The sequence below is a fragment of the Grammomys surdaster genome, unplaced genomic scaffold, assembly GCF_004785775.1.
Source record: "Grammomys surdaster isolate TR1022 unplaced genomic scaffold, NIH_TR_1.0 125940, whole genome shotgun sequence".
NCBI classification, from domain to species: Eukaryota; Metazoa; Chordata; class Mammalia; order Rodentia; family Muridae; genus Grammomys; species Grammomys surdaster.
In genome coordinates this window covers 2,612,264-2,631,798 of record NW_021620762.1, presented here as the reverse complement: position 1 = coordinate 2,631,798, position 19,535 = coordinate 2,612,264, and the positions used below count along the sequence as shown (strand labels likewise).

Here is a 19,535-nt window from a genome sequence, read left to right as displayed (position 1 = left end):
ACCTGTAAGTCCTACAGATGCCAGGAGTCAGGACGTCTGTGGCACTTATATTTCAATATGACAATTCATTTCAATGCATTTCTCTGCCTGTTGTCCTCCCCTCCCCCTCTCTGGAAAGAGGAGTGGCTCTTGCCCCCTGCTGCTGGATGACTTTAAAAGGCTGTCTTCTCTGCTCTGTAACCTGATGCTCACAAGCAGACACCCAGCTCTGTCACTTGAGAGTCAAGTCAGTTCTACAGAACTAAAGCTCCGTGTCTATTCTCAGTTTCAGAATGTCCCCCAATCAAACCTAAAGAGCACCCTGGCAAAGCCAGAGGTCGGCTCAGCAGATGGAATTACATGCCACATGCTCACTCTCTGAGGGAACGCTCCAGGAGGACACAGCAGTTCTTGAGCCCTTTTAGATCTCAACCAAACCAACAGATTCTCTTGGTGATCCTAGCCACACAGAGGGTTCATGGCCAGGATGTGGGAAAGCCTGGGTATGCCTGACCATGACAAAACAGCAGAGTGCTGAGGCTCTGGAGCAGACAGGGAGGCCCAGAAGCTGGCTGGCTCCCTTGCAGGCTTGGCAATATTAAGCTCTGTGCCTCTGTGCACTTGCTGAATGAGCACCGTTCTCATCAGGCTGAAGCCAGGATGAGCTAACACACACACATGCTGCTGAAGACGGCAGGGCTAGGGAGGGTTCAGTACATGTGTAGAGAGAAGGAGACACGCTGCATTTATCCTGTACACAGCTGTCTAGTTTACACTGTCTCACATTGTAGCCCAGTCTGGCCTCACGATTCTCTTGCCTCAGTGTCGTTTTTCAAGAGAGAGTTTCTTCCTGTAGCCTTGGCTGTCCTGAAACTCTGTAAACCAGGCTAAAATTGAACTCACAGACATCCTTCTGCCTCTGCCTCCTAAGTGCTAGCATTAAAGGTGCCACCAGCACTCCAAGTGCTGGAGTTATAGAAATGAGCCACCACAGATGGGCTGTTCTGGTTTTTTGAAAGTGTCTCCACGTAACCCAAACTGGCCTCAAACTTGACCCCCTCCCTCCTCAGCCTCTGAAGTACCACATTACAGGCCTGACCCCTATACCCAACTTAGTGTGATTAAAAGAATCTCTCTTCAGCACTAAGTGCACATGATGAGTGCTCCAGAAACTAACATACCAACAAGAGCACGACGTCAGTGCTCCTCCAGGGCGGGGTGGGGAGCCTCACACTGAAGGTTAAGGCTGCTACCTAGCAATTCAGGAGGAGATCAGTCATACCACATCCTCCACGGACATCCAAACAAGCTGACTCACCTTGGGGAAAGTGTGCCATCACGAATACACCTATATAGAGAAGCTTCTGCTTATCTTCAAGTCATCTTTACAGGCAGAAGAGGCCATTTAAACACACACACACACACACACACACACAGGCTGGAGAGATGGCTCAGCAGTTAAGAGCACTGACTGCTCTTCCAGAGGTCCTGAGTTCAATTCTCAGCAACCACATGGTGGCTCAGAACCACCTGTGATGGGATCCGACGCCCTCTTCTGGTGTGTCTGAAGACAGCTACAGTGTACTCACATACATGTAATAAACAAATCTTTAAAACACATACATGGAAGAGAAAAGAAAGAAAGAAGCAGATACAGACATGAAGTCCATTTTCTAAGCTGCCTTGGTGAATGAGGAGGAACCCTCGCTTGGCTCTCAGAGACGGAGGAAACACTCGTGCTAACTGCTAAGGCAGAAGGAGCACAGTAAAGACAGACATTTGGTAAATATTACTTGGCATAATCTGATTTGAAGCAGAAGAGGTGTGTATGTGAGTGCGTGCGTGCGTGCGTGCGTGCGCTCCCGCCTGCTGTTTCTTCTATAGCACAGACTTCCAAGGTATTGGGATTTGAATGGGGACAGGCTGAGAGGAGATTCTGAGGAGTTAAAAAGCAGGTGTTTATCATGACCTGCCTGATCCCCTGAGAATGAGAACTGAGGAGAACCACCAGCATGTGCCCTGCTTCCCGCCTGGCCTAGAACTTGCCATTTGGCCCAAACTGACCTTGAATTCATAGAACTCTTCTCAGCACTGTGATGAGAGACATGTCCCTTACACCTTTACTTAGAAAATACTACAAAGTACTGTTAGAAGAGGGGTTACCCAGGATAGGCTAAGAGCCAGCACCGTCAACCTTCCTGAACACAATTTCTCCGAGTCACTCAGCAGCCCCAAATCTCTAAAACCTTCCCCGGCCTAAGGAGGGGATGACAGCCTCTCAGGCAATGCAGCCCACTCAGCTCTCTACTCTTGTTCTGCCACAGGCCAGCCCACTTCCCTTATTTCTTTCAGGAGGAACAAACTCGGGACACTTCAGCCCTGTGTCCGTAGCACCTATCACAGAACTGGCACGTGGAAGTTGTTCAGTGACTGTTAGCCAAGTTTATAAACACAGGGGTGTTAGCTGGGCAGTGGTGGCGCACACCTTTAACCCCAGCACTTGGGAGGCAGAGGCAGGTGGATTTCTGAGTCGAGGCCAGCCTGGTCTACAGAGTGAGTTCCAGGACAGCCAGCGCTATACAGAGAAACCTTGTCTCAAAAAACCAAACCAAACCAAACCAAACCAACAAAACAAAACAAAAAACCAAAAAAACAAACACAGGGGTGTTTTAGACTTACACTCTGCACCTCCCTCCAGGTGACAGCCCTTTCCCACCAGCCCAGTCAGTTCTCAAAGTCCCACCCAAGTCCCTCAGCACAGCCCCACAATCGCCCACAGCGCTCCCTCCCACTCTCAATTCCTGCAGAACTCAGTCACTGCAGACCTCCTCTCTTATCTAACATTTCCTGGTGTGTGTTCTATCTGCCTCACTAATGTGGCAGTTTTCTGAAGACAGAGTTTTCAGAGGTAGCAAGAGGCAAAAATAAAAAAAATGGTTTTCAGCAAGGCAGATCTACTTATAAGACAGGGAGGGGATTTCATGTAAAGCACTGGAGAGGGCCCTGGAGCAGGTACAGTCTCAATATGCCAGCTTCTACCACTACTCGTGTTTCAGAACCCCAGGTCTCTCACTGATGAAGTGAAATGAGAGGGACAGCGAGTCCTGAAACAGGCAGACACAGTGGCCCAGCCTTGTAATCCTGCATTCAGGAAGTCACGACAGAAAGACTGTCATGAGTTCTAGACCACAGAGTGAGTTCCCGGACAGTTTGTCCAACCAAGTGAAACAATTAAGAAAATAAAATATAATAATAAACTTGGTGTGGTAGTCCACACCTTTAATGTCAGCACTCAGGAGGCAAAGGCAGGTGGAGCTCTGTACGTTCAAGACCAATCTGGTCTACCTAACAAATTCCAGGACAGCCAGAGCTACGCAATAGAGACCCTATCTCAAAAACCCAATACAATAAAGTAGTTCTCTGGAGATGTAACACTTGTCTATCATCCATAAGGCACAGTATGTCCTCTCTCGGGTAGGTCTTCATGTACAGAACAGTGTCTGGGCCGTCCTCCGCACACAGACCACTCAAGAGTCATCTGGTAGCTGTTTTATAAAGCCTCACGCAGATGCAGAGATGATACAGATTTGAAGTCTACAGAGCCTAAGAGTTGACTCCGTAGCCTAAGATCGCCGTGAATTCTCAGCAATCCTCCTGCCTCAGCCTCCCAAGTGCTGGCATGACTGTGTACAACTCCAAAGCCAGGGGAACTTCATTCACTGAACAAACATTTACTAAGGCTTTTCGTTTTGTACCAGGTTCTGTGCTAGGTCTAGCACACAACAGTAAACTCAGTTCTTGCTCTTGCTGGTCAGGACTGTTTAAGGAGGTGCTCTTAGAAAGGGGAACCCTCAGGAGGGCTCCAAGCTCCCCCAGCCTTGCAGCACCAAGACACCGGGCCCGTAGAGCCCCCTGCCATATCAACAAACGTGTTCTTAACAGGGCTCTACTGGTCACTTGAGGCCCTCAGCCAGTAAAAAGATTACACCCTTACCGCCACTGGCCTGTTTCCCAGGAAGTTCAGGTCGCTGTTCTCACCAAACAGGTACCCTTCCGGATGCGCGGAGTCAAACTTCTCTCCTCCCATGATGAAGTGGCTGGCAAAATAGCTGCCTGGAGGGGGACAGACAGAAAGAATCAGAGGAGCAGAGTGACGTGAGGCTGGATGGAGGGGGAAACGCTGTAAGAGGTTAGGACTCCCAACCAAGAATCAGATACATTTCTTCTGACTTCAGACCCTGGCACAAAATCAGCAGAGGCTCATCAGGACAGAAACAACAAACCAAGAGGCGACTTCTGCTCTGGTAACAAGTTTGAGTCCTTATCCTGACCAAAAATACCATTAACCAAGGCCAAGAAAGTCCATGAATGGCCACTGATGAACCTATTTGCATTTTGCTACTCGGGATGTGTGTGTGTGTGTGTGTGTGTGTGTGTGTGTGTGTGTGTGTGTGCACGCATGCGCACACACATGCGCCAGCCAGAGGTCCACATCAATGCGACCTGCAGCTCACAGACTAGACTAAGCTGGCTGCCCAGTGAGCCCAGAGACTGACTTGTTTCCCTGTCTCCATAGCTGGGTCTACAAACAGACCGCACTGTTTTTACAAGGGTCCTCAATCTCACGAGGCAAACACTTTAACAACTGAGCTATCTCCCAACACCCAGCTTGGTTTGTTTCTTTGTTTTCTGAGACAGGGTCTCATCTGTGTAGTCCACGAGGGCCTAGAACTCTCTATGTAGACCAAGCTAGTCTTGAACTCACAGAGATTTGCCTGCATATGACTCCTAAGTGCTGAGACTAAAAGCATGCACTGCCACCACAAGTCCTCTGTTCGTTTTGGGGGCACAGAGTTTCACTCTGTGAAGCCCTCACAGGCCTAGAGCTCAGATCTTCCCGACTCAGCCTCCCAAGGGCTAGGATTATAGGCATACACTAGCAGGCTCAGCTTGGTCCTGGGTTTTCCACCTCCCCCTGAGGTGGGTCCTGAGCATTTGAGAATCCTAACTACACGTATCAACAATTTATACACATGTATCATTTTTGCCTGGAGTTTTTAAACCCAGCTCATACCCACAGTTTCCCCGCCTGCCTCTTGGCACTACTATACCTCCACAACCCTTCCAATGCAGGCTCTCCACACTGACTAGCTGCTGAACAAGGGAGTTGGCCAGCACAGTGGTGTGTACCTGCAATCCTAGCTCTTGGAAAGCTAAGGCATAAAGATCCAAGGCCAGCCTGGGCTACAGAGTAAGATCATCTCAACAGTCAACAAGAAACTTGAGGACTCTGGCAAGCTTAGCAGGAGGGTTCTCAACCTGTGGGCCTCGACCCATTCTGGATTGAGTAAGACCTTTTCACTGGGGTTAAGGACAATCCTGCATATTACGTATTTAGGCTGTGACTAATAACAGTAGGAAAATTACAGTTATAAAGTAGCAATGAAAATAATTTTATGGTTGGGGGTCACCACAACATGAAGAAGTAACTATATTTAAGGGTCATAGCATTAGGAAGGTTGAGAACCCCTTATCTAGTGGCTTATTTTAACTCTGATAGGGACACAAATTCCTCTTATTCTAAACTTTTTGGTTGGCTGGTTTATTTGTTTGGTTTTGGGTTGTTTTTGAGACAGGGTCTCATGTACCCTAGGCTGGCTTCAAACTTGTTTAATTGGCTGAGGTTAGCCTTGAACTCCTTCCTGCCTCTACTTCCCAAGTGCTAAGATGACAGGCAGGCTGCACCACATCCTGCACCCTCAAATTTCCCTAAACTGACAATAGGTTTGACTATCCAAGGGAAAGACTCATACCTTAGAAAACTTTGTCAATATGCTCATATACTTTTGCATCAGATTAATGCAAAGAACTTAGGAAACCATGAAGTCTTGCGTATAATACAGCTAGGGTAAATATAAACTCCCAGTCCACTGTGATTTTTGAGATTCCTTTCAGTAAGCTGAGAAACTGAGTTTTAGCACTTTCTGCTACAGAGAAGCCACAGGAAGGGAGAAGGGAAGACAGCTAGACCAGAAAACAGAGCTGAACCCTCAGATCTTCCTTTCTAGACTCGGAGCTTTAGTCCAGAAACACTTACTAAATGGACCATGTGGCTGAGATCACTCACCAAAGTGAGGCCATTCTTAAACTAAAGATCAGGAAAACACCTGCAAAGAGCAGCTGTGCCCAAACCAAGGGGCTGCTCCCTGAAGCCCGCTGAACCCAGAAACACAGCAGCTGGCCGCTGTGACGAAGCACGCAATGAGTCCAGGACAGCATCGCTACCCATTCATTATTCATGCTGCACACTTGCTGCCCCTATTTTCCAAGCGCATAATTGATAAAGGGGAGGAGCCTACTTGCCTTCAGTAGAAAGCAGTCTTCTCAAATGAACAACTGAGCCTTTACCATTGGTTCTGAGACGTATTTCCTACAGAGCAGGAAGTATCTGTTTCTGAGACATTAGGTGAATCAGGGAAAAAAGATTTGGCTGGGTGTGGTGTTGTGTGCCTATAGTTATGTAGCCCGAGCTACAGATTGAGATCCAGCCTCAAATAACTAAACCGAACCAAACCAACCAGCCAACCAACCAACCAACCAACCAATCACAACAAAAAACCTAAACAAAACAACAACAAAACCCAACCTAAAAGCTGAGAGAGATGTAGTTCAGACATGAAGCATTTACCTAACATCTCTGCATGGTCCTGGGGCCACTCTCAGCATTGCAAACACAAGACAAGATAAGCTGTTTGTTTGTTTGTTTGTTTGTTTTGTTATATAGGCTCTCCAGTGACATGCTGACCTCAAAGTCATTAGGTAGCTGAGGGTAACCTTGAACTGCTAGCCCTTCTGCCTCTACCTCCTACCTCCTGAGATCGCAGGTCTCTGCCACCATGCCTGGTCAACCTCATCAAATTTTATAAGAAGGAAGGGGCTGAGGATGATGGTGGTATCCCTTTAATCCCACTCCTCAGGCAGCAGAAGCAGTTGGATCTCTGTGATCATAGGAGTCCCAGGCCAGCCACAGCTATACAGAGAGAACCTGTCTCAAAAAGATACAGAAAGCTAAATGGAGTTTTTGTCTTGTATTAAAATCAAGGGCTGCCTGATGCAGTGGTACAGACCTGTAATTCCAACATCCAAGAGACAGAGGAAGATGGATCGTCAGTTCAAGGCCAGGTCAGCCTACATATTGAAATTCCATTAAAAACAAAAGCCCACCAAACTATGTAGCACAGCAGTATGTGCCTGTAGTCCCAGAGACATAGGAAGCTCCATCAGGAGGATCACCGTGTCCAAGAGTGCAAGGACAGCTTGCCCTCCTCCTACCCTCAAATCAAGTTTTGATACACAAAATTTAAAATCAGTGCCAATAACACAGGCTAAAATGATTTTCGAAGGGCGTGGTGGGACACACATGCCTTTATTCCCAGCACAGAAGCAGTCAGTTCGAGGTCAGCCTGGTCTACAGAGTGAGTTCCAGGATGACCAGAGCTGCACAGAGAAACTCTGTCTTGAAAAAAAAAATCATTTGTGGAGATTCCTATCAACCAAAGATGGAACTCAATGCTGTCTGCAAAGCTTATAGCACCTCTGCCTTCCGGTCCCGTGAGGGCCCTGTGGATCAAAGACCCCCATGACTGAAGAAAGTAAAGAGAGACAATGGGTAAACTCAAATCCCTGTCCCAAACTCAACTCCATCCGACAATCTGAGAGAGGAGGAGCAGTGGGAGAGGAGGACCACCCACTCCTCATGAATAGGAGCATACATCTCAGCTGTGCTGTTTACATACACACAGACACAGACGAGAGGCCAGAGCATGCAGGCACAAACCTGTCTGGCTCTTCCTTTTTCTGTTCTTATTGTGGTAAAGAGAGACAATGGCTGAGATGATAAAATGTTCACCCTGATAAAGTGCAGGGAACCTTTCCTTTCTGGCAGAGGCAAACAAAGACCGTACTTCAGATCCTTCAGACTCGAAAGCATTCTGTTTCTACACCAAACTGCAATCTTTTGTTTTGCTTATCTCGTGGAGGAACCAGTATACCCAGCACACAGTCCTTGTCCAGAATAAAATAGGAAATGAAACAGAACTGAAGGCGGCATGGCCTGTTATAATTCCACAAGCAGAAGCCTGACTTCTGAATGGAGACAGAAGATTTAGACCATAGATGTTTTCAACACATAATCACTATGTAGCATTCGGGAGAGCAAAACACAACCCCACATGTTTAGACCCGAGAAATGGTGAGTAATTTACTTATTGTGGCAAAATTCCAAACTCAAATCTTCAAATTTTCAAGTCAGAAAAACTTTATATTGTATCGGGCAAACATCTACAAATAATTTTAGATTTTAGCAGTGGCTATCTCATACTAATGGTTCTTGCTGGAAAGCCTCTTTGCATATTTTCCCTTATTAAGGTCACAGTATAAACAAATATCCTGCCTGTAAGTGGAAAATATTAATCTTGTACTATTTAGTTTTGGAGTAATGGAGTTATATACTTGATTATTCCAATAAATGGAACTGTATTTAAAAATAACTTTTTATTTAATGTAGCTTAACAACAAAGCCCGATAAATTTAATTGGGCCACACAGCTGGTTGATGCCAGCATTGGGATTAAAAATCTAGCTCTGTTTTAAGCTAAAGCCTGTATTTTGAAGACCTTATCGCAAAATAAATAAATGAAGCCAACCTCTTCCCCCAAACAAAGAGGGCCGTTGTTATTACTCCTGCAGCAAACGGTCTTCATTTTAATAAATAAGCAAGACAGAAGGAGAGTTAATGACGAGGTCTCAGAGGCGATGAGCATTCAAGGCTCCACACAAGAAGGGAAGAGCTGGAGACATCGGTAGAGCACCTCCCAGGAAAGCAGAGGACTACGTTTTCCCAGCACCCATGTAAAAAGCTGAGGACAGCAGCCCATGCTTGCAATCCCAGCATTGTAAGGAAAGGCAGGTGGGTCCTGGAGCTCACTGACCCAGCCAGCACAACTCAGTTGGTAAGCTCCAGGTTCAGTGAGAGAGCCTGTCTAAAAAACTAACGGGGGAGGGGAGGGGGAGCAGTCTGACTCCCCCAAGAAAGCACATGCACATGCATGAACACTAATACCTCATGCATACTGATTGACACACGCAAAAATGAAAACACATGTATACTCAAAAAAACATGCAGATGTTCATAGCATCATCGTATTTTTTTTTTAAAGATTTATCTATTTATTTAATGTATATAAGTGCTCTATAGGCCTGCATGGCAGAAGAGGGCATCGGATCCCATTACAGATGGCTGTGAGCCACCATGTGGTTGCTGGGAATTGAACTCAGACCTCTGGAAGAGCAGTCAGTGCTCTTAACCACTGAGACATGTCTCCAGCCCTCATTGTATTTTTTTTAAATTTACATGTAAAACAACTTAATTTATTACATATGGAAGCTACATGTATGTATGTGTACCACACATGTGTCAAGTACCTATAGGGACCAAAACAGGCCATTGGGACTCCTGAAATGGAGTCACACACAGTTGTAAACTGACATGTAAACTTCCCATACGCTGGGAATAAGGGTACTGGTCCCTCAGAAGGGCAGCAGGAGCTCCTAACCAGTAAGACATCTCTCTAGCCCTGCACTGTTGCTTTAAACAATAAGTTATACTGGAACAATACAATATCCTTCCATCAGTAAATGCAGAAGCAAAAGAGGGTAAGTTTTCTTGTTTTTTAAAACATTTATTATTTTTGCCACGTTGAGAAATGAGCTTAGGGCTCCACAGATGTTAGGGGGGACACTGAGCTGCATTCCCAGTTCTAACTTTAAATTTTTAAAATATTATGCTCCTACAACAGAATATATTCGGTGCCTTACAGGAATGAACTTCTGACACACGCCAAAGAACAGGACTAAACTTTCCACAGAAGCTCTGAGAAAGAAGGTAGCCTCAAGGCTGACCACTGTGTGTCTATGAGGTGGGGAACAGAAGCAAATATACAGACAGAGAACAGGAGAGAGCATAGTGTTGAGGATGCCAGTGAGAGTTTTTGTTTTCTGCGACAAGGATTTAGTCGCTAAAATGTTCTCAACTGGATTTGTGGTAATGGTGACCAAGACCACCCATATTTAACACTTACAAGTTAGTTTAAAAGACTGTCAAATTCTTTCCAAAGTAGCTGTACCATGTCCTGAATGACCTGGTACTTACTATGTGGCCCAAACTAGCCTAGAAATTGGAGCAATCCTCCTGCCTCAGCCTCACAAGAACTGGAATTACAGTTTATGGTGGTTCAAATGAGAATGGCCCCCATAGGCTGATATATTTGAATGCTTAGTCAATCAGTTGGTGGACTGTTTAGAAGGATTAGGAGGTGTGGCTTTGTTTGAAGAAGTGTGTCAGCAAGAATGTGAGGCTTAAAAGGCCCATGCCAGGCCCAGTGTCTTGATCTGTCAGCTGCCTGGATCAAGAGGTAAAGCCCTCCACTAGTGTACCAGCACCACACCTGCCTGCTTCCCACCATGATGATAATGGACTAGCCCTCTGAAACTGTAAGCAAACCCTACAGTAAATGCTTTCTTTTGTAAGAGCTGCCATGGTGTCTCTTGACAACAGATCTTTGAGTTAAGACAAAGGCAGCAGCCACCTTGTCTGGTGAGACAGTGGGAATTAATTAATTGTACCAGGCACAGTGGGACATTTTGGAGGTATTGGTGACCAAGACCACCCATATTTAACATTTACAAGTTAGTTTAAAAGGCTGTCAAATTCTTTCCAGAGTAGCTATACCATGTTACATGTTCCCTTAGCAGTTCATAAGGACTCTAATCTCTGCGCTGACATTGGATAACGTCTGATCCTTCTTATTTTAGACATCTTAAAGGGTATAAAGTGGCATCTCATTGACAATGAGGTGTTTCTTTCTTTTTTTGGGGGGGAAGGGGTCAGACAAGGTCTTGTGTAGTCCAGGCTAGCCTCCTCCAACTTGCTATGTAGACAAGGACAGCCTTGTCCTCCTGTCTTCACCTCCTAGGTGCTAAGACTACAGGCAAGCCCCTGCCTGCGTGCCTGCCTCTTTTCTCACGGACATTTCCGTTACATTTCTATCATCCCTTTCAGTGACCACGGCTACAGGTTCTCAGTTGCCTTTCCTTAGTAATTACATCTGTGTCTTGTCTTTTCGGTTCCTCCGTGTATCTTTAATTATATGTATGTGTAAGTGTGAGCATGCGAGTGAGGGTGGCTGCAGAGGCCAGTGCTGGCTCGCCAGGAGCTGGAGTTACAGAGGGTGTGAGCCTCCTTCTGTAGCTGCCGGCGACTGAGGTCCTGTGCAAGGGCAGGCTGAGCTCTTAATCACTGAGCCATTCTAGCCCAGTGTCTTCTGTCGTCATTGTCTTCTTCTTCCTTCTTCCTCTCCCCTCCTCTCTCCCTCTCATTTTTAAAAACAGGTTTCTCTGTGTAGTTCTGGCTGTCCTGAAACTAGCTCTGTAGACCAGCCTGGCCTCAAACTCAAATAGACCGACCTGCCTCTGCTTCCTGAGTGCTGGAATTAAAGGAGCCCAGCTCCAACGTCTTTTTTCTAAAGATGTGTTGCAATATTGCAAGTGATGTGTACGTGAGAGTCTGTGTGTGGATATGTGCACGTGAGTGCTGGAGTCCACAGCAGCCATTGCACCCCCTGGAGCCTGAGTTATAGCGGGTTGTGCGCTGCCTGATGTGGGTACCGGGTATTGAACTTGGGTCCTCTGGAAGAGCACTGTGTGCTTTCATCCACTGAGCCATTTCTCCAGTTTCTTTTTTGTTGTTTGCTAGCTATTTTGTTTTGCTTTTGAGACAGGGTTTCTCTGTGTAGTCTCGCTGTCCTGAAACTCGCTTTGTAGACCAGGCTGGCCGCAAACTCATAGAGATTCACCTGTCTCTGCCTTCCACGTCTTAAAGACGTGTGCCATTAGCAGCCTCCCTTAATACCTTTTAAATTTTCTTTTTTGCTTTTTTTTTTTTTTGAACTGTGAAAGAATCCAAGTTCTGTTTTTTCATCTGTGTGGGTTCTGCTTTTGAGAACTGTGGATCCAGCTGAGTGGCAGAACGCATGCCCAGCAGTTATAAGGCTGGGTTCAAGTCCCAGCATGGAGACAACAAAAAGATATCAACTGGATTGTGCTTTTGGTGTCGTTTCTAGATTTCTGGATAATCCAAATCAAATACTTTCTCCTATGTGTTCTATGATTTTACATTTAACTCTTAGATTTAGGTTTAAAGTGTAACTTCTATCACATATAATTCACCTAATTTAAACTGTACAATCCAGGTATAGTGACACGTGTTTATAATCCCAGCAGTTAGGAGGCAGAAGGAAAAGCTATCCTTACAGGGGATGGAGAGAAGGCTCAGCCCTCTCTAGTTAACAGCACTGGCTGCTCTTCCAGAAGACCAGGGTTCACTTACCAGTAATCACGTGGCAGCTCACAACTGTCTCTAACTCCAGTTTCAGGGTATCCTCACATAGACACACACGAAGGCAAAACATCAATGTACACAAAAGTAAAATCCTAATTTAAAAAAACAAACATATATCATGTGAAAAAAATGATTAAAAAAAGATATATCCTCACCAACACAGCAAGTTCCAGGCCAGCCTGAGCTTATGTGCGCTCATCTCAATAGATATACATTTACATGTGTGAGAGTCTGTGTGTGGGTATGTGCACGTGCTGAAATCCACAGGGGCCAGAATACACATTCAGATACAGAGCGTGTGGTCTGTAGTACACTCAGGGCTGAGTGCAATTCGCCCTTCTCTAATTTTAGAATATTTTCACTACCCTAAAAGAAACTCGTCAACGTCATTTTTCTCTTCCTCTCCTCAGCTTCCGGTGAACCTGCTTTCTGTCTCTGCATTCTCTCCTGACATTTCAAGTAGAGTGCTTTCGCCGTGACATCTTGAATCTGGCACCTTTCACTTAGCGTGTCTGCGTGGCTGTCCACGTTGTAGCATCAGCGTTGTTCTCCCACACTGCCCGGGAATATTCCTCTGTGTGTGTGTGTCGTGCTTACACATCCTTGTTCCATTCGTCGGCTGAGTCATGTCTACCTTTCACTATCATGACGGACTGATCTGTGCGAAGGCCGTGTGAATTTACTCCTCTGGGTGGTGGGCCTACACCAGAAGTGGTTTGACTGCTGAGTCACACAGTAACTACCCGCTTGAGAAGTAAATAGTTTACAACTGCTTTTCTTTCCTGTTTGATATTGATGCTAGATCTCACACTGGCCCAGGGTAACGTGGAACTTGGTCTATAGCCCAGGCTACCCTCCAACATTGAAGTGTTCCTCTTTAATCCGGAGATTACCATGAGGGGCACCGTGTCTTGAGGGTAGAGTTCCGGGGCTTCCATTTGTCCATATCCTTAACAATGCTTGTTACTATTTTGTTTTTCAGTTGACAGCTACCCTAGTGAACGTGACTTATTGTCTAACTGTAGCTTACTTTTGAGAGGGCCAAGAACTATTTCTATAACCCAGGCTAGTCTGAGAATCTTCCTGTGTTGGCCTCCTGAGAACTGGGATTACAGACATGAGTCACCGGACCCACCTTTTCCCTCGGGTAGATCCTGTCTCTCTTCATGTGCTTATCAGCTATTGTTGATCTTTTACTGAGAATTATCTATAAAGTACTTCGCCTTTTTCTTTCTTAATAATTTATTATTTTTATTTACATGCATTGGTATCTTGCTTGCATGTATGTATGTCTATGTGAGGTTGTGAGTTAGTTTGGGACTGCCATGTAGGTGCTGGGAATTGAACCTGGGTCCTCTGGAAGAGCAAGCAGCCACTGCTCTTAACTGCTGGGCCATCTCGCCAGCCCCCAATAATAAAAGTATGTTTGTTTGGGGTTTTTTTTGGGGGGGGGTGTTTTGTTTTTCAAGGTAGAGTTTCCCTGTATACCCTTGGCTGTCCTGGAAATCACTCTGTAGACCAGGCTGCCCTGGAACTCAGAAATCCGCCTGCCTCTGCCTCCCAAGTGCTGGGATTAAAGGTTCATACCACCAAGTCCAGTTAATCTGGCTTTGATGCTATTATGGAACTTCTTTGTGTATTCTAGATAAAAATCTTTCACTGTATGCATGACTTGAAAATGTTTCTTGTGCCGGGCGGTGGTGGCGCACGCCTTTAATCCCAGCACTTGGGAGGCAGAGGCAGGCAGATTTCTGAATTCGAGGCCAGCCTGGTCTACAGAGTGAGTTCCAGGACAGCCAGGGCTACACAGAGAAACCCTGTCTCAAAAAACCAAAAAAAAAAAAAAAAAAAAAAAAAAAAGAAAAGACAAGAAAAAGTTTCTTTTTGTTCTCTGGATTCTCTTCTCACATTATGATCAATTTTGAGTAAAATTTTCTGTGATATCAAGAAAGGATCTGAGGTCCCCACCCCTGCTGGTACAAGCTCTCTGTCACTGAGCTACATTCCAGCTTATAAAGGGTCAAGTCCACCGTATTATCTGCTAAGATAAAACTATCCTGGCACTAGATCTTGAAAAGCCTTTCTCCACTTCAATGTTTTATTCCTCCCCACAAACTGTTTTTGATAAACTCAGTAATCCCAACACTTCACAATGAGAGTGGACAGATCAAGAGAGGAGTTCAAAGCCGGTATGGACTACATGCACACATGAGACTTTCTCAAAAAAAGGTCAACTGTATTCCATGTATTTACTGTATTACATGTATTTACTTCTGGCTCAGACTTTTCTCCCGTTGATCTAAAATACGCCTTTGTTGCACCAAAACCATACTGTCTTTTAAAATATCTTTTAAAAATATTTAATTTTTAAAAATGTTGTGTATGGCCGGGCGGTGGTGGCGCATGCCTTTAATCCCAGCACTTAGGAGGCAGAGACAGGCAGATTTCTGAGTTCGAGGCCAGCCTGGTCTACAGAGTGAGTTCCAGAACAGCCAGGGCTATACAGAGAAACCTTGTCTCGAAAAACAAAACAACAAAAAAATGTTGTGTATGTATGTGTGTCTGTGTGTGTGCACATGAGTAAAGACACCCAAAGAATGCATAAACCTGTGTTCAATTTTCTGGAGCTGAGGTTATGGGTGTTTGGGAGCCATCCTGTGAGGATGCTAGAAAATTAATCTGGGTCCTCTGCAGGAGTCATCTAAGCTCATAACGGTTGAGCCATTCCTTCAACTCGTCTTAAGAACATTTTTATATCACTAGAAATTACACCTAGGGCCTTGTGTATCCCGGGCAAGTATTCTACTACTGAACTTTATTCCCAGCCCTCATATAATGCACTGATTTCTCTATCTCTATGGTTACTTTTAAGGCTTTGAATTTTTTTTTTAATGTGTATGAGACTTTGCTTACATATAAAGCTGTATACCACGTGCATTCCTGGTGCTGAGGAGGCCGAACGAGGGCATTGGTTGCCCTGGAAATGGAGTTAAGAATGGCTGTAAGCCACTATATAGGTACTGGGAAATGAACAGGGTCGTCGAAAGAGCACTCAGTGCTTACAACTGCTGGGCCATCTTTCATACCCTTCTTACTATTTATTTCTAAATCGAGAATTCCAGGTCCTTGTCAGCTGCATCCCAGGCCAGCCTGGGCTACAGAAGATTATCAAAAAGGTGCGGGTGGTGTGTATAGCTCAAGACACATCCTACTGCATAGAAGGCCTGCTCCCCATCTCCCACACAAACAGAGCCCTGGCTCTGCTCTCAGCTGTAATCCTAGTATTTAAAGATGTGTTGGGTGTGGGTGCGTGCATGCAAGGCCAAGGAGCCCAATGTCTTCCTCTGCTAAATGGTGAATTCAAGGCCAATCTGGAAGACATGAAACCCTGTTTTTGGGGGAAAGAAATGAATGTCAAAAGCAGGTATTCTTCCTTGCTCCTGACATCAGCAGAGAAGTACTCAGGATCACTTCCTGTGGAAGTCCTTCATCAGCCTGAGGAAGTTCCTTTCTAGGTCTAACTTGGCAAGTATTGTTGGTTTTCTTTTGTTTACACTAGCTTTTTGAGACAGGCTTTCTCTGTGTAGCTCTTGTCTATCCCGGAACTCAATCTCTGTGTAAACCAGGCTGGCCTCGAACTCACAGAGACCCGCCTGCCTCTGCCTCTGAATGGTTAAAGGTTTTTAATCACAGATGAATGGACGTTCCAGCAGGTTCCAGCAAATGTGTTGCCTGACTCTACTGATACAATCATGTAGCTTTCGTACTTTATTTTACTGGATGATCTGACTGACGTCATAGATTAAAGAGTTCACACTAATAGGACAGGGCCTGTGTGATTCTGCAATCTTACATTTGTTCATGCACACAGCTTACCTCTGACACTAAATGATTAACAGTGAACTTTTTGGAAGATGTGTAATTTTTAAATAGTGATTTTTTTTTTTTAAAGACTGTATAGTAGATCAATGGAAACAACCAAGCACAAGAGTACACTTGAACTCCTTATCGCTTTAGAGCCTGAGGCAGGGGTCTTAACAGTCCCCGATATAGTAAGATGGTAACTCAAAAAGAAAAAAAAGAAAAAGAAAGAAAAAATTAAAAGAGGGGGCCATTAGTAAGAGCCCATGCTGCCCTTGCGGACGACCGAAGTTCAGTTCCCAGCACCCACACTGAGTAGCTCACAACTGCCCACATGCCTATAACTGCAGCTCCCTGGAGTGCAATGCTGCTGCAGCCACACGCATTTACACACACACACTCAAACACAATAAAAGTCAGATTCTTCTTTTTAGAGGAAACTACCACGTTTACATTATAGATGTCAACTTGCCTAACTTCGAAAGGTGATCATTTCCAAAGTCTGTCCAAACTCTAGTCCAAATATTGCTGTGAAGGATTTGGGGGGATGTGATGTAAAACACAAGGACTCGGTGGACACTCAGACCAAATGGACCAAAGCTGCCCATCAGTGTGACTCTCTGGAAGAACACCTGCCTACCGTACACAAAGTTCTGGGGTTGTTTTCCAGCACCATCAAACAGAGAACTATTAGTCTAAAATCACGGTATGGAGACCCACGCCTGTAGTCCCAGCACAGACAAACTACATAGGATTGATGGAACTTGCCTGGGATTCGGTACTTAGGAAGTGGGAGAGAGAGCCAGAAGTTCACACTTGCTTTGGCTACATCATGTGTTTAAGGCCAGCCTGGTTACTCGAGACCCTACCTCAAAGAGGGGAAAAAAAAAAATCGATTTTTTTTGTTTGTTTGTTTAAGGCCAAGCAAGTCATGGTACTATGTGAATCCTTATCAAGCAAAAGGAAAGGAAAAAGAGAAGAAAGGAAAAAGTAAGGCCAATCTGGAATATACACCAAGACTTGTTTTTAAAAATCAAACAAACAAAACACTTCCATTCCTAGCTGGGGGTATAGTTTAGTAGGTAAGTGTGTTTGCCTAGCATAGAAGAAATCCTGGGCTCAAACAGACTATATTCAGCTTGCTGGTGCGTTCATAGGCTCCCAGGACTAGGGGATCAGAAGTTCAAGGTCATCCTTGGCTACACAAGTCTCTCTGAGGCCAGCCAGCGCTAAATAAGAGGGTTTCAAAATAACAAAAACAAGAATGGGTAAAAAGGAGTTAGAATTAGGTAAACCTTTTCAGAGACTGGCAGAGTGGGGAGCACTATTTTGAATTGTTAAATACTGGAATTAAGAAAGGCTTTGGAGCCAGGTGCGGCAGCCCATGAATGCAATCCTCCTGTTTGGGAAGGGAGGCCAAGGCGAGAGGATTATGTGGAGGAAGGGTAACTATCCTCCTGAGGCAACTCTACCACAAACTCCAAGCTCAGCAAGACATGCCCCATATACTGATCGATGAAAAGCTAAGGGACCTAAGAGAAAAAAACCCACTGCTGCTTTGCTGCTTTTTTTTTTTTTTTTAAGACAGGGTTTCTCTGTATAACCGGCCTGGCTGTCCTGGAATTCAGTTTGTAGATCAGGCTGGCCTTAAACTCAGAGCTATCCCTGCCACCCAAGTGCTGGGATAAAAGCTTGCACCACCTGGTTTCATAGTTGTGTTTTTAAGGAACAAAATGCGGCTCACATCTGTAATCCTACCTCTGGGGAGGGAGGCTAGATTGGCCTCCTTTTTGTTGTATTGGTTTTATTTTCTTTGAGGCAGTTTCACTGTGTCAGCCCAGGCTGACCCCAAACCTAACTAACCATCCTGCCTCAGCCTTCAGGGTGCTAAGATGCATTTAAAAAAAAAAAATAGATAAAAGTAACCATACAGTCATAATTAGTGAGAGGTTTATTAAAAACACTAACAACCCGCTGCTTAGCGCCAGCCCTTCCTATAGCGGTTCTCACTCATTTCTGCTAGGACTCACTCCCTGGCACAAAAGCGCTCACTCGGCAGGGAGGCAGGTTCATTGTCTGGTCCCAGCTTCCACCTGGCAGAAACTGGATGTACTGCTGAGAAACCAGCTCGACTCATTAGCATGTCTTTATTCTAGCAAAGGGAGAATGGGATCTTCTCCAATTCTGACACCTCCCTCCCTCACTCCACCGCCATCAAAATCCAAATCAGGTCCTCACGCCAGAGGGAAGGTGGTAGACATGGGTCCCAGGGGGCCTGAGATCAGAAAGTTAAAAAAAAAAAAAAAAAAAGATGCTACAGGATGTGAACCTGGGTCATTCACCAGCAGCTCTCCCAGGCAAGCAGCTCACTCAAGTGAACTACTTTCTCATCTGCTGTCAAAAGAGAGTTTTGCAGGAGAGCTGCAACGTTGATGCTGAGGATGAAGGCATAGACCGTTTCAAGTGACAGTACGACAGAAAACACTTTTACCGTCTCCAGCCATTTTCTTGCCAGAAACTAGGAAAGGGGGCAATCCAAGTGACTCTTGTCAGATTCCTACACATCTCTGTTAACTTAGTTTCCTCCCATGACAGCCTCCGGAAAACCTAAGGACTGCATAAGCAAGTTCGGCCTCTCCCACTCCTCATGCCCGCAGAAGCGCACTTCTAACCGTCCCAGGAGCCTGGATGCGACAGCCTGGGGACCACACTTGGCACAGGTGCCTGTCAGGGATGCCTCTCCAACCCGCAGCCGCTGCAACGCCGCATCCCCGGCGGCGCGCATCCCTGTCGCAGAGCAGATTACCACCGAGGACGCGAGCGGTGACCTCGGTGACCCTGCAGGCACCTGCAGTCCTCCGCGCGGCGTTGCCGGGGCCCGGAATGGGGGGACGCCTCCCGCCCTGCATCCCGGTGACCTCCCCCGCTCCGAGGCCGACCCTGGGCCGACCCTGGGCCGCCCGGGCCACCGCGTCGCTCGCCCGCAGCATCCGACGCGCGGCCTCCCCTCCGCCCAGCCCGTGGCGCGCGCCCGGCCCTCACCGGACTTGGGCGGGTAGCGGTACACGGAATTGGACGGGATGTCCACCTCCTCCACGCCCGCGTGCTGCCGGCTCGTCAGGGCCCCCATGGCCGCTGCGATCGCGGCGTCGCCCGGGCTCCGGCGTCCGAGCCTCAGCGCGCCGGCCGGCCGCACGCCCGGTGCGCGGGTCGGCTGCCCGCCGCGGCCCGCTCGGCTG

At 46.2% G+C, this 19,535-nt stretch overlaps 1 protein-coding gene across 3 annotated transcripts in view; it reads right to left on the bottom strand.

Annotated features, from left to right (window-relative positions):
• Positions 1 to 19,526, bottom strand: part of Rnf157 (ring finger protein 157) — a 68,516-nt gene extending 48,990 nt beyond the window's left edge. For 2 of the 3 annotated variants that reach the window (XR_003709425.1, XM_028752931.1), the window contains exons 1-2: positions 19,339 to 19,445; positions 3,974 to 4,092 (exon numbers count right to left, since the gene is read on the bottom strand). Coding sequence is in view for 2 of the 3 variants with exons in the window: in XM_028752931.1 (XP_028608764.1) it covers positions 3,974 to 4,092; positions 19,339 to 19,426 (207 nt within the window). In the remaining variant the exon portion in view is untranslated. Of the gene's footprint in view, positions 1 to 3,973; positions 4,093 to 19,338 lie in introns of all 3 variants that reach the window. The other variant, XM_028752930.1, reaches the window with a different exon arrangement.
• Between the last annotated feature and the right edge of the window lie 9 nt (positions 19,527 to 19,535).